Source organism: Aethalodelphis obliquidens, unplaced genomic scaffold, assembly GCF_003676395.1.
Source record: "Aethalodelphis obliquidens isolate GAN/ISIS:26980383/991018 unplaced genomic scaffold, ASM367639v1 scaffold35, whole genome shotgun sequence".
NCBI classification, from domain to species: Eukaryota; Metazoa; Chordata; class Mammalia; order Artiodactyla; family Delphinidae; genus Aethalodelphis; species Aethalodelphis obliquidens.
This window is the reverse complement of record NW_020837979.1, coordinates 9,631,220-9,644,792: the sequence shown is the minus strand read 5'-3', so window position 1 is coordinate 9,644,792 and position 13,573 is coordinate 9,631,220. Positions and strand designations below refer to the sequence as shown.

General features: G+C 48.7%; 1 protein-coding gene across 2 annotated transcripts in view; it reads left to right on the top strand.

Annotated features, from left to right (window-relative positions):
- Positions 1-11,965, top strand: part of NPHP1 (nephrocystin 1) — a 105,216-nt gene extending 93,251 nt beyond the window's left edge. For both annotated transcript variants that reach the window (XM_027129007.1, XM_027129012.1), the window contains 3 exons: positions 6,130-6,297; positions 8,522-8,644; positions 10,591-11,965. In XM_027129007.1, coding sequence (XP_026984808.1) covers positions 6,130-6,297; positions 8,522-8,644; positions 10,591-10,653 — 354 coding nt within the window. In that variant the 3' untranslated portion in view covers positions 10,654-11,965. The remainder of the gene's footprint in view (positions 1-6,129; positions 6,298-8,521; positions 8,645-10,590) is intronic.
- The last annotated feature ends 1,608 nt before the right edge of the window (positions 11,966-13,573 follow it).

Sequence of the window (13,573 nt, the reverse complement as noted above, 5' to 3'; positions counted from 1 at the left end):
GGTGACCATAGCTGCCTTCCAAAATAATAAGTATCCTCCAAAAGTGACCAAAGTAGGGCTTTTTAAAGAGTATCATTTTCAACTCATGACTTGCGACTTGGTTGATATAGTCCAATCCCATAGTAGTTATTATATTTATTTAGAGGTCAAATTGTCCCATCTTTGGCCAGCAGGAGCCTTCTGAATCCTTCTGACCTAACCCCAGAAGCCTTTGCTATCTGCTGTGATGAGGTATCATGCCCAACTTCTCACCCTAGACCTGGAATCAGCCATCGCTCCCATCTGGGTGCTGTTACCCCAGTTCTCATCCTCTAGTTCTTTAACCAGCTCTCTAAACGTGAGGGAGCTATTCTCCATGTTCTAGAGAAGAATGAGTAATTAATAAACTTCTTGTTAAGCTCTGTCCTCCCTTAAGTGATCCTTTCCAGTTTAGGTTCAGCCTTTAGAAAATGCATAGATGGGGCTTCCCTGGTGGCGCAGTGGTTGAGAGTCCGCCTGCCGATGCAGGGGACGCGGGTTCATGCCCCGGTCCGGGAAGATCCCACATGCCGCGGAGCGGCTGGGCCCGTGAGCCATGGCCGCTGAGCCTGCGCGTCCGGAGCCTGTGCTCCGCAACGGGAGAGGCCACAACAGTGAGAGGCCCGCGTACCGCAAAAACAAAAAGAAAGAAAATGCATAGATGAGTAATCTGTGTTTGTTCTTAAGGAAGAGGCTTAAGAAATTGCCAGAATTGTATTTGAAATACACTTGCTCAAAATGTCTGCCTCTAATAAAATATTCTTCCGAGTTGAAGGCCAGCCCCAGACATCTAAAAATATCTCCTGCTCTTGAGAAATATAAAATGAGGATTAAAAGGAGACAGCAGTTTAGGTTGCCAAAGAAAATTTGGAAAGCTAAATATAAGTTTAAAAAAAAAAGTCAAGACAAATACTCGAAATTGCCTTCCTTGTAACGAATCCAACCCAGGCTGCTTGAGACAGAAACAGGATAATAAACTCCACCGGGTTTCAGTTCACCTGGAGTTTGTCCTTGGCCCTGGTCCCTTCAACTGTTCAGAAGGTAGAGGGTGTGGAAATAGAAAGTAAATCACATTCCTCTTTGTACTGTTGATTATGGATTATGCAACCTTTACGCCAAGAAGATTCCCGTGCAATTTGAGTAGATTCCCAAATGCTCGGAGGCCCTGCCTTTAGGGTGTGAAATCTGGTTGTGAGGCAAGACAGCACAGGCGCCCTACCCTGTGCCCTGCGTGGCCTCAGACCTCAGTCCCCTCCAGGGCAGCAGCACCTCACAGACCGTGGTGAGAACGAAGTGGGGACATATAGACTGCGTGCATGCAGCAGTGTCTGCCCAGGGTGGCCTCTGATGGCAGGAGCTGGGCGGGGACCCCTTTGCCAGCACTGACAGGCCGGCTGGGGCTGAGGCACACTCGCCCGCTCCCCCGGGCCTGGCACAGGTGAGCTGCCAGTAAGTGGCGGCAGGTGTCAAGTGGCAGCTGTCTGGTCTTAGAAAAGCCCAAGGGAGTGAGAATTGCTGTACAGAAATGAGGCCGTCTGAGTGACTGCATTTTATAAACTGTAAAGCCCCTAGTGAATGTGAGGCGGTGGTGGGCTTATCACTGAGTCAGTTGAAAGAATGCTCTTTGATACCCTTCCCACCTACTTTGTTCCAGGCCCTGTGCTGGGAACTAGGAATACAGCGGTGAATGGCACAGACCGTTCTCTGTCCTCGGAGGTCTCAAGTGAGACTAAAATTTTACAGGTTCTGGTGCAGTCACTAACTCCCGAATGCTATTCCCACTAATAACCAGCATTGTTCGGGTACCGGCGGTGGGCCAGCATCTTTATGCACTTCCCATGGCTTGGTGGGGAAGGTGCTTGGCAGGTACCCACCAGCCAAGCCCTGGCACCTCCCTGAAGCATCAGCGCCCCCGTCACTGGGATCAACAGGCAAGAGCCTGGGGACAGCGGCTCTCATCCTGCATCGCTCCCTCCTCAGGACAGGGCAGCCCTGGCTCACTCACTGGCAGTCCCAGGCCCAGCCTAGGACTTTCAAAATTCACTTGGAGATTGTTTGTTGAGGTCTGGGGAGATGGGCTCCCAGAGCTGGTGCTTTCAGAGGGGGCCAGGCTTCCGGGGGTGTTGCCCAGCCCTACAAGAGCCTAGGAAGCTGTGACTTGTTGTCAACTCTCTGGTCTATTCTGGCTTCTCCTCCTGGTGCCTTTCTCTTCAGAAGAACCTGAGAATTCTCCATAAATTCAAACGTACTTTTCCTCTCCAGGACAATGGCAGTGGGAACCTTACTGTTTATTTGTAAGATGAGAACTCTAGTCCCAGAAAAGCAGGACCTGAAAGCTGCATATCTTTCAGCCAAGCTGGACAAAAGTAAGTGGAGTTGTTTATCCAGAAAGTCTCCAAGAGCATCATTCAGAACTGAGCTACACCCACAGTTGTGATCACAATCAAACTTCAATAAACATGGGAGGGAAAAAGTGAACAGGAATGAAAGTTAACAGAAGCCACAAACTAGAGAATCAGGCTACCAAGACAAAGACAATGGAATCATCAGATATTGAATATAAAATAAATACCAAGAAAAATTAATGAAAAGATACGCAACACCTCAACGCCCTGTACCATTATTGCACAAACTGCAGAACACCAGAGACAGCAAGAAGACTCTAAAAGCATCCATATACCTAAGACAGATTCCACAGCAGCAATGAAGCTGGAGCAAAATGGAATACTATGGAAAGATGTAGAACACCGTGGGAAAATACCTTCTAAGGAAATAATTGTCAGGGGGGAAATAAGGACAGTTTTCTGACAAACTGACTGCTGCCATCTGACCTTTCCTAAAGAAACTACTAACAGTTGTATTGCAGGAAGAAAGAAAGTGATCCCAGAAGAATATCTGAGATGCAAGAATATCTTCATTTCTTAAGGTGATCTTAAACTTGACTGAAAAAGCACAGTCTATAAAAGAAAAGATTAACATATTCAATTACTTTAAAATCAAGAACTCAGTTCACTAAAAGACATCATAAAATGTGAGACATAAATTGGTGCAGCCACTATGGAAAACAATATGGAGGTTCTTCAAATAATTAAAAATAGAACTACTATATGATCCAGCAATTCCACTCCTGGGTGTTTATCCAAAGAAAGCAAAAACACTAATCAAGAAGATATATGCACCTCAGTGTTCATAGCAGTGCTATTTATAGCAGCCAAGATATGGAAGCAACCTGAATGTCCATCAACAGATGAATGGATAAAGAAGATGTGGTATATACACACAATGGAATATTAGTCAGCCATAAAAAGGAATAAAATATTGTCATCTGTGACAACATGGGTGGACCTGGAGGGTATTATTCTTAGTGAAATAAGGCAGAGAAAGACAAATACTGTATGATTTCATTTATATGTGGAATCTAAAAAATAAAACAAATGAACAAGTATAACAAAACAGAAAAAAATGTGAGAGACATATGCTGGCAGAATATATCTGCCATATTTATAATAGTTAATGAGATCCACACTATTAGGAAGAATTCCTATGAATCAATTAAAAAAAGACACACCTGTAAGAAATATGTAACCAATTAAAAAACAACAATAAAAAATTTCACAGAAGAAGAAATACATGAAACATGAAAATAGAATCAATATTATTAGTAATCATAAAGATTAAAATCTAATGAGACACATAGAAAATCCCAAGGAACCTACCAAATAACATCCTCCCCCTCAAAAACCAAAACCCTCCTTAAAGTAATACGTGAGTTTAGCAAGTTGCAGGATACAATATTGACAAATAAAAAGTCAATCATATTTCTATCTGCTAGCAAGGAAAAACTGGGAAATGGAAATTTTAAAAAACAACACTATTTACAATAGCTCCCCCAAAATAAAATACTTACGTGTAACTGTAAGAAAATGTGTACAGTATCTGTATGCTAAAAACTACAAAACGTTGATAAAAGAAGTCAAAGAACATCTCAGTCATTGGAGAGGCATACCATGTTCATGGACTGGAAGACTCATCATAGTAAAGATTTCAAGTCTCCCCAAATTGATCTATAGATTTAACACAATCGAAATCCCATCAGATACATATTGTAGATATTGACAACCTGATTTTAAAATTTATGTGAGTGACTTCCCTGGTGGTGCAGTGGTTAAGAATCCACCTGCCAATGCAGGGGACACAGCTTCTAACCCTGGTCCAGGAAGATCCCACTTGCCGTGGAGCAACTAAGCCCACAAGCCACAACCACTGAGCCCGCATGCCACAACTAATGGAGCCCGCATACCTAGAGCTCATGTTCCGCAACAAGAGAAGCCACGGCAAAGAGAAGCCCACGCACCGCAACGAAGAGTAGCCCCCACTCGCCACAACTAGAGAAAGCCCGTGAGCAGCAAAGAAGACCCAACACAGCCAAAAAGTAAAATAAAAAAATTGTTTTAAGTAAAAAAAATTTTAAATAAAATTTGTGTGGAAAGGCAATAGAACTAGGGAAGGGGATGAGCTTTCTCCTGAGATGGACAGAAATGTGAGTCACCTGCACTGACAACTATTTTGACTGCTGTAACTTTAGAGAAAAATTTTTTTAAATCTAGTAGTGTGAATCCTCCAAACCACAAACCCAAGAGACATCCTTGGCTCCCTGTTTCCCATCACTCCGAATCTCCAGTGGTCTCATAGTCCAACGAATTCTTCTTTTTCAGAATTACTGTATTACTTAATAAAAGATATACTCCTATGTACCTTCTATGAAGTGAAAGAAATAGAACATTATCATTATCTTTGGAGGCTACTGTACGCTCGTTCCCAATCCCATAACTCTCTTCTTCAGAAGGATCATTCTCAGGAGGTGCTGATGAGGGTTTTGAAGGAATTGGGGAATGGCAATGAGTTCAGATTTTGTACCTGTTAGACTTGAAAAGCTTGAGGGGGAGGGCCAGGAGTGGGGTGAGGCAAGTGGGGTGCCTAGGGTGCAAATTGTAATGAGGCACTTGCTCTCAGGGGTCATACAAGTGCAGAGAGATGTCCAAGTAGAGACACCAAGCGGGCATGCAGGGCTGAAGGCTGCAGAGAGACAAATGCCCTGCACTGGGTTCCTGGGATCGCCAGCCCGTGTGGTGCTTAAAAGCACAGATGTAACAAGGGGGAACCCAGGAGACTCGCCAGGACATTCTAAGGAGGGTCAGGAAGGAGAGGAGACAAACCAAGAACAAAATTCCTTGGTGTTCATGTGCCTGTAAACCCTTGTCCTCCAGGCCTCTAACTGAATGTGCTGTCTGGTGGACATTTAGTTCCTCCCTGGGCTCACCGACATGGCTGCAAGCCCAGCCTCAAAGCAAACAAATGCAGAGCCCAAGGCAACAGCAAAAATTTTGGCTTTTCCGCCAAAGGGATAATAAGTGGCTAGACAGAGTTGAGAGGTGATTTAAATGGAACTGTATTGCCCAACTGGTAACTGACTCCAGGGCGTCAGATACTATACCCAGGAGGCTCCAAACCAAACGTCCACAGGGCCAGGCAGGGACTGTCGGTGGATGAAGGGAGCCAGAAGGAGAATAGTATTCCACAGTGCAAGTGAGCAACCGGGAATGTGCCACACAATGGCACAGGGATTGGAAAGGTTGGGGATGTGATCCACTGAGAACTCCAGGTCCTTTTTAAAGAGCCAGTCCCAACTGGTTTCAGGCTACTCTGGCCTGGGAAATGGGTTCACTGTGGCCAGAACTATGGATTTCTCAAGAAAATGTCTGAAATCTGAATTTTTCGTGTGAAATATCCCGTTTTAAATGTTGGCAACTTATGAAGAAATGTTTCAAAAACTCTATATGCCAACACTGTTTGGGCCAAGAAGACACATCCACAGCCCAACTTTAGCCAAGTCCTTCCATTGGAAACTTCTGTGTTAACCAGGTGTATTTCCTAACAAAATTTACTCTGACTCAGGGGCCAGCCTTCCTTCCCCATTTCCCTCTTGAATCCCACCTAACTCCACCTGAAGAGCGTTTAACCAGAGCCAGAGGAGGAGAGAGGTGACCTGCAAAGGGAAACGTGCCCCACACCAGCCAATAAAGCCCCTTCTTCTGTGGTTTTCTCTTACAGATATTTGGGTGCTGGGTCTGGATCCTGGTGGCCGCCACCCAGGTAGCAAGCCCACTGCTACAAGGATGGGTGATGTACGTCTCGCTCACCTCATTCCTCATCTCCCTGATGTTCCTCTTGTCTTATGTGTTCGGATTTTACAAAAGATTCGAGTCCTGGAAAATCCTGGTAAGAACAAGTGAGAGCGACCCAGGCTCTCAGGCTCCTCCCAGGCCAACGTCCTAGGTGTGGTGAGGACGACAGGCCTTCTGGGCGGGAAGGAGAACCAGAGACCTTTCCTAGCCTGGGCCCCTAGGGCAGCGGTCCCCAACCTTTTTGGCACCAGGGACCGGTTTTATGGAAGTCAATTTTTCCACGGACCGGGGTGGGGGTGGGCGGGTGCTTCAGGCGGTGATACGAGCAATGGTTCAGGCGGTAATGGGAGAGATGGGGAGTGGTGGGGAGCAATGGGGAGCGGCGGGGAGCAATCTGGAGCGGCAGATGAATCTTTGCTCACTCCCCCCGCCCCTCACCTCCTGCTGTGAGGCCCGGTTCCTAACAGGGGCTGGGGACCCCTGCCCTAGGGAACCCCGACTTTTTGTTTGAATGTGTTTACTATTAGGTCGGAATGAAAGCTTCCCTCTGCCAGAGTCCATCCTTCACTGTATTCCCCCCATTGCCTCCCTCATTAGGGAATATCCATGGCCTGTCTGCTCCTGCAGCAAGTGCATCTGGAAGCGTTTTCCCTCTAGATTTAATTTATGGTCAAATCATTGGAGCAGCATTGAAGGAAAGGCTATAGAAAAAGACTCACCCCAATCTCAAGACCCTACCACAATCACCTATCACAATTCATTCTTCCATATTCCCGGCAAATTTTATGCGAAATGTATAAATCGCACTGAACCAATAATCTTGGATGTAGAGTCTTTCGTTTAATGTTATGTTGTTAAATTTTTTTCATCCCATCATCTCGATAACCACTGAAATTTTTTCTATATTGAACAAGTCAAAACATATACAAAAAGTAGGGAGGGTTATTTTATGGACCTCACGTAACCATAACCCAGATTCCAGAATTTTCAAGATTTTATCACAGTTGCTTCACCTAGCCTTTATTTTTCCCCCTGAAGAATTTTAAAGCAAACCCCAAACATCATGTCATTCCATTCCAGACACGTCAGTATACCTCCAAAAAATACACAAATTTTCTTATATTATCACACTTACATAAAGTTAACAATAATTCCTCGGTATCATCAAAGACGCAGGTCACATTCAGGTTTCCCCCATTGTAACTGAAACATCTTTTTGCAGTTAGCCTGTTTGAATCGGGGTCCTCACCACGCCCACTCGCACTTGGTAGTGATGGTTCTTGGGTACCTTTAATCTAGAATGATTCTCCCTGACGGAGACTTGCTGAAGAAACTGGGTGGTCAGGTGTCCTGTAGAAGGTCCCACATTTTGGGTTTGTTTGCTTCTTCCTGGTGTGATTTGATTTGCTCGTCTAGTCCCTGAATTTTCTGTAAGCTGGAAGTTAGCATCTAAAGGCTAAACTGAAGATGGGTTAAACCTTTCTGGCAAGAACGCTTCATAAGTGGCTTCAAGTCACATCACACACAGTGACTGGTGGTCCCTCTGTGACAACCATACCCCATCAACTTTTTCTTAATGCTTTCTTTCATCTACTGATGAATATTCTTTAGGGGCTGCAAGATGCCGATTTACCTATTATGACATTTCTCCCAGAATTGATAACTATGACATCCTAGTGGTATTGAAAACTCTGCTGAGAGTTTAGCATAGAGGTTCAAAAATTGAAATCTAGAGTCAGATTAGCCTGACTCTGCCATTTGTCAGCTAAGCCTCAGTTTTCTCATCTGTAAAGTGGAGATGTTAATAGTAGCAGCCTTATGAAATTAGCTGTGAAGATGAAATGACACATGTGTATATTGTTAGGACAGCACACAGCAGGTCTTCATAACACTAATGGTTAGGAGCATAGGCTTGGTGTTAACGTGGCCTGGGCTCAAATCCTGGCTCAGCTTTTATTCACTGACTTTAACCTTGAACTTCTCTTTCCTCAGAATGGCACGAACGATAAATGGTACCGACCTCATAGTTGACAAGGTTAAATGAGATAAATGGGGAAAAGGCTTAGCCTAGATCTTGGCTGGGAAGAAGCACTCAATAAATGGATGTCCATACTGGTATTATTATTGCAGTATATTAATCCACTATTGTTCACCACATAGAAATTTCATTAGAAACACTGCAAAAGAAAAAAGCAGGAGTTTCAGGAGCAAGCTAGTCTCTTTTGCCCCCTCTTCCCAGCTACGTAGTCAAAGAGGAAAGAGTTACCTGCTCGCGTGTCCGCGTGACTGTGGCCACGGCCTCTGCTCCATCTTTCCAGGACAGCCTGTACCACGGGACCACTGGCATCCTGTACATGAGTGCCGCCGTCTTACAAGTACATGCCACGATCGTGTCTGAGACCCAGGACCTGAAAAACTACTACATAAACACCGCAGCCTCGGTGAGTGCTGGACAAGAACATGACAGCTGCCACCATGGAGGGAAATGCATGAGGCTTAATTCTGTCTCCCGCAGAACAGATGTTCCTGAGCCCTCAGGCAGAAGGAGCCTTGCAGGATAGGAGGAGGGGTGTGTGTGTGTGTGTGTCTGTGTCTGTGTGTGCACGCACACACATGCGCACGCAATCAGGTGTGCCCAAGCTCGCAGGGTACCAAGCCCAAGTTCAGGTGTCATCTCTCGTCTTTGGTTTTCTTGCCCCCTTACACCCACTACGCTACCCTCAGAATATGCTTTTCCAAAACGTAAATTTTCCAAAATACACATCTCTTATTGAAAATTCCTCAGTGACTCCCATGGCTGCTGGAACGGAGCCAGAATTCCTCAGCATGGCTCAAGTTCCCGTGTCCTTTTATTTCAATGACAGACGTGCACAGGGTAACATATTGGCTGATGGAATCCGAGGCAAGGTGGTCCAGGCGGGTCATGGGACGAGCAGGACCCCTGGACTTTAGGTCCACTGGGACCGGAGACTCTAGGCCAGCAGGGCCCGGCCTTTCCAGTCCCCGCGAGGCAGCCTCCTTCCTCTCTTGGTGGGATGGCGCCCTCACGTGGCAGCTGGCTCACAGCTGGGGAATTTCACCTCTGGAGCCGCCTAACCTTCCTTACACCTTCCCAGGAAGGTCTAATACCCAGGCTGGGTCCCAGTCCACCCCCACCTGTCGCTGTGACCGGAAAGGTCCTGTGTCAGTCGGGGACTCCCACAGGGATCAGGCAGCAGGAGGAAGGGGTGTGGCGCAGGGTGCTGACCCCACTGTAAGAAGGATGAGGTGACCCACGAGGTGACCCACGAGGGAGGCCTCAGGGGACTTCGGCTGCCTTTCCGGCCTGTCTGCTTCCTCCCGTTCCTGGCCCGGCACCACCGCACCCCGCAGCCCGGCTGCTCGCCCTTGCTCTGCTGTTCCAGCCACATCAGTCTCCTTGCTGCCCATGGACCCGCTCTCGCCTTGGCCTCCTTCTGGGTGAGGCCGTTCCCCTCCCTGTCCCCTTCCTGCTTTGTTTTCTCCTGCGCGCTTAGCCCCACCTTCCATACCACTCTACTGGTTTATCTTGCTGATTTTCCGCTTCTGCCACTAAAATGTAAGCTCTAGGAGGACAGGAATTTCTGAATTTTGTTCAGCATTATTGCCACAGTTGCTCTTGAAGCACAACAGGTGCTTGCAAGATATTTGTTGGATGAATGAATGAATGGAACAGAGTGTGATTGGACGGGGGTTGAAGTGAGGCTGGAGTCGTCTGCTGGGCCAGGACATCTTCAGGCAGTGCAGTTGGGTGACTCTGGGGATGGCTTTGGACGTGGCGGTTGGGGAGGGACCCCTGGGGAGGGAGGGGTGGGAGGGATCACAGGTTTGTGGCTTGGGTAGCTGGATGAGATGAGGGTCCTGGGGCCGACTGAGCTTGTGAGGAAATCCCAGGAGTTCAGTTTGGACCACAGAGAGGTCGTGGGGCCTCTGAGGCTCTGAGGGGCTGAGAGGTGGGTGCGCAGATATGATTTCTGGACCGGTGAGTGAAACTTGTCATCAGAGCACAGACAGTGGCTGAAGGTGGGTGAGGGGAGAGTGCCCAGAACCAGACAGCAAGAGAGAGAGACACACAGAGAGAGAGAAGAGGGGGACAGTGTCCAGGGCAGGGATGGAGATGGACCCACTTTATGGCCAGGTAGAGGAGCACACGTCTGCAGATGAGAGGGACGCTGCACAGTGGAACATGGGGATGGAGTGTTTCAAGGAGGATGGAGAGGCTGGCCAGTGGTTGCCGCCCTTAAGCCAGGCAGGGCTGGGGCAGGGAGGGGATGAGGCAGGGTCAGAACAAGGGCCCCCCCGGAAGCTAAGGGCCTCTGTGGGCTGGGAGCGGGCATCCCTAAGGAAGTAACTCCCCGGACTCTTCCAGTTATTTGCCTTCATCACCTCCCTGCTCTACATCCTCCACGCCTTCAGCATCTATTACCACTGAAGGAGCAGGGAGCTGGGCCGGCATGGGAAATGCTGTTTTGAAGCCTGGAGTATCAGCTCCCCAAAGAGGTTTTCAACATGTGCCATCTGCGTGATAAACAGAAGCTCAACGATGACATCACTGGATCAACAGACCATCTTTTCAGAACGAGTGATGAAATCGCATGCTGGGCAGATCTGTTCGGACATTTTAATTCATTGTGATGAATATGAAAAAGCTGGGAGGAGGGCTTTGTTGTTTTGTTTTGTTTCGTTTTGTTTTGTTTTGCCTGGGAAAGTAACTGTCTCTTGGAATTATCTGACAATGAACCTCGCTCTTCTAGAAAACTAACATCTGTAAGCCCTCACTACTGAAAATTCCAGGTCTACCATCATCAGGCCTGTTTGGGGATGCTGCCTCAGCAACGAGATTCCCCACAGCAGGTCTATGGGAACCTTCATAATTTTCTTAAAATCGAAATGGTGCTGTCAACGCTTTCAGATCTGAAGACCCATAGACCTTGTTCCTGTCCCGTGGTCTTGTCTCTGCTTCTCAGCAGTGGTCCAAACCCACTGCCCCCTCCCACGCTGCCCGACCCCCATTCACATGCCCTCCCCTTTCCTCCCCAGCTTTGGGAGCCAAGGGAAATCTGTGTAAAATCAGCTTTGAGGGTAGATTTGTGGGGGAAATAAGCGATTGGTTCTAGAAAATTTTTACACAGCAAGAGCTGGGGGAGGGAAAGAGGGGTCAGGGAGGGAAGGGTGTAACCTGCTTCTCCGTAACTGTAAGTCAGGCCGCTCTGTTCAGAGAACTGCAGGGCTGCAGGACACCTGGGTCAGGCCTCCGGACCCCACCCCCTAAGGACTGGGAGTCACCCTGTCCCTCAGAAAAGACCATCAAGGAAGCCGGCAGGACGTTACATGCCAGGATTCTCCTCTGGGCTCCTGTCACACGTGGGACACCGATGAGGCCGGAAAGGACCCATCCCAGGGTTCCTACTGTTTCCCATGCATCCCTGAGTGGTCCAGCTGGGAGGGGCCTGGAACCACCCAGCCAGCCTCCTGCAGTGAAGGGCTCCCAGGGGCCAGGACATGCAAATGCGTTTGCACTTCGGGGCCATTCTCAAAGAAGAGGCACAGAGAAGTGTACAATCGAGGTGCTGGATTCCCAAGTAAATGTTGTTCAAAAGTAGGCGTGCCATCTGGCGTTTCTGTCCCTGTGCTGGGGTTCCAGCTGCTTGGCCTCAATCTCTAAAGTTGAGTCAGGGCTCAGCCCCTTAACTGCGTGGACCCGATGCCATTTTGAAATGAAATAAATTATTATGTGCAAGGGACTTGTCTTAGCCTATTCTAGGGCTTACAGTTTTGTATTGACTCTTTTCTGCTCCTGAAGGGGAGGGGGAGGCAGGAGGGGAAGTCACCGGAGAGAAAACTCTGGCTTCATTCCCTGCTCACTTCCTAATCGCCCCCATAGCTTGAAAAGCCACTGTTCATCTCTCACGTTCTTGCCTGGTGGCTATCTGAGATGGTCACTGTTAAGTATTTACTGAGTAACCACGTCCAAGTAGAAGTCATTTGTACAGTCAAAAGCCTGGAGTTGGTCGGTTTCGTGGTGTCCGCACTGGAACGGGCCACCATGTGACAGGTCCCGACAGCAATTACACAGAAAGCACCCCGTGGAGGGTTTTCCGGCCCAGCCCACCCGGCCCTGCTACTAGGGCAGCTACACAGGGACCCTGAGACTGTCTCCAGGGCTCCGGTTTGTAGTGTCATTTCCACTTCAGTAAGAATAGTTTGGGTGCAAGTTCCAGAAACCAAACTCAGCTTAAGCAAAGTCAGGGATGCCCTGGCCAGGGCTGGGGGGTGCAGAGGCCTGGGGGGGCAGGAGAAGACCCCTTACCCAGCCCTCTCCCTCATGTCCCTGCTCTCCTTCATGGGGTGCTGTCCTGTCCTCCCATCACATTGCAAGGCCCCCCACCCACTGGGCACACACTGTGGACCCAGCCCTGAGCCCTGGCACCCCCTAGTTCACCTGCAGCTGCTGCAGCTCCCGGCCACCTTCCTTCCTTCAGGACGGCTGTCCTCTCTCTCTAGGACTCTCCCCAGCTCTCATCTTCTGTGGGGAAGACCCGAGGCAGCCTCCCAGACTCCTCAGAGCCCCCAGCAGAGGGACGCACCCCCTGGGCCGAGCCAGGCTGGGCTTTGCTGGGTGGCCCTCACCCAGCAGGACCCAGGGAGCCCCTGCTTTCCCATGGGGCTCCCTGGATCCTGCACCGACATCCTTGCCTCAGGGTGGGCTTCAGGGGAGCTCAGGCTAAGACACCCTGATCTCAGGTGGCCTCAGCCTGCAGCGGCTTAAAGCAGGGTTTCGGTTCCCCAGCCAGAGCTTGAAGTCAGGCCGAGGCGACGAGAACGCTGAATCCTAGCCTCGAGGCCACGATGGCCAGTGACAAGGCCCCTGGCCCTTTGGCTTTGCAGAAATGAATTCCCACAAAGAGAGAAAGTAGCAAAACAAGTAAAGTGTTTATTAGGAAGAAGAAGAGTACGTGTGGATAGACACAGGGGTGGACTCAGAGAGAGAGAGTTGCACCCTCTGGGTAGTTTGATTCACTTACATGGGGCATTTGTTCCAGGTTTCCTTTGGCCAATTATCTTGCTTTGCCTGGTTCTGTGTCCGTATTTGGTTCATCTCAGGGTCCTCCCATGTGTGCGCATGCATCTCTTAGCCAAGATGGATTCTAGCAAAGAGGAGTATAGCTAGGTTGACATCACTCCCTTTGGGACCTCCTGAGCACGTATAGTTGGGAAGGTCTCCTTGACCTCAAGAACAAGGAATATGTGGTCTCTATCTCTTATCTGGGCGGGGCTCAGCGCCTCTCTCACTCCTGCCATTTTGGAGCTCAGCCTGGGGCCCATCTAGCTCCTGCCTCAATGCCACAACC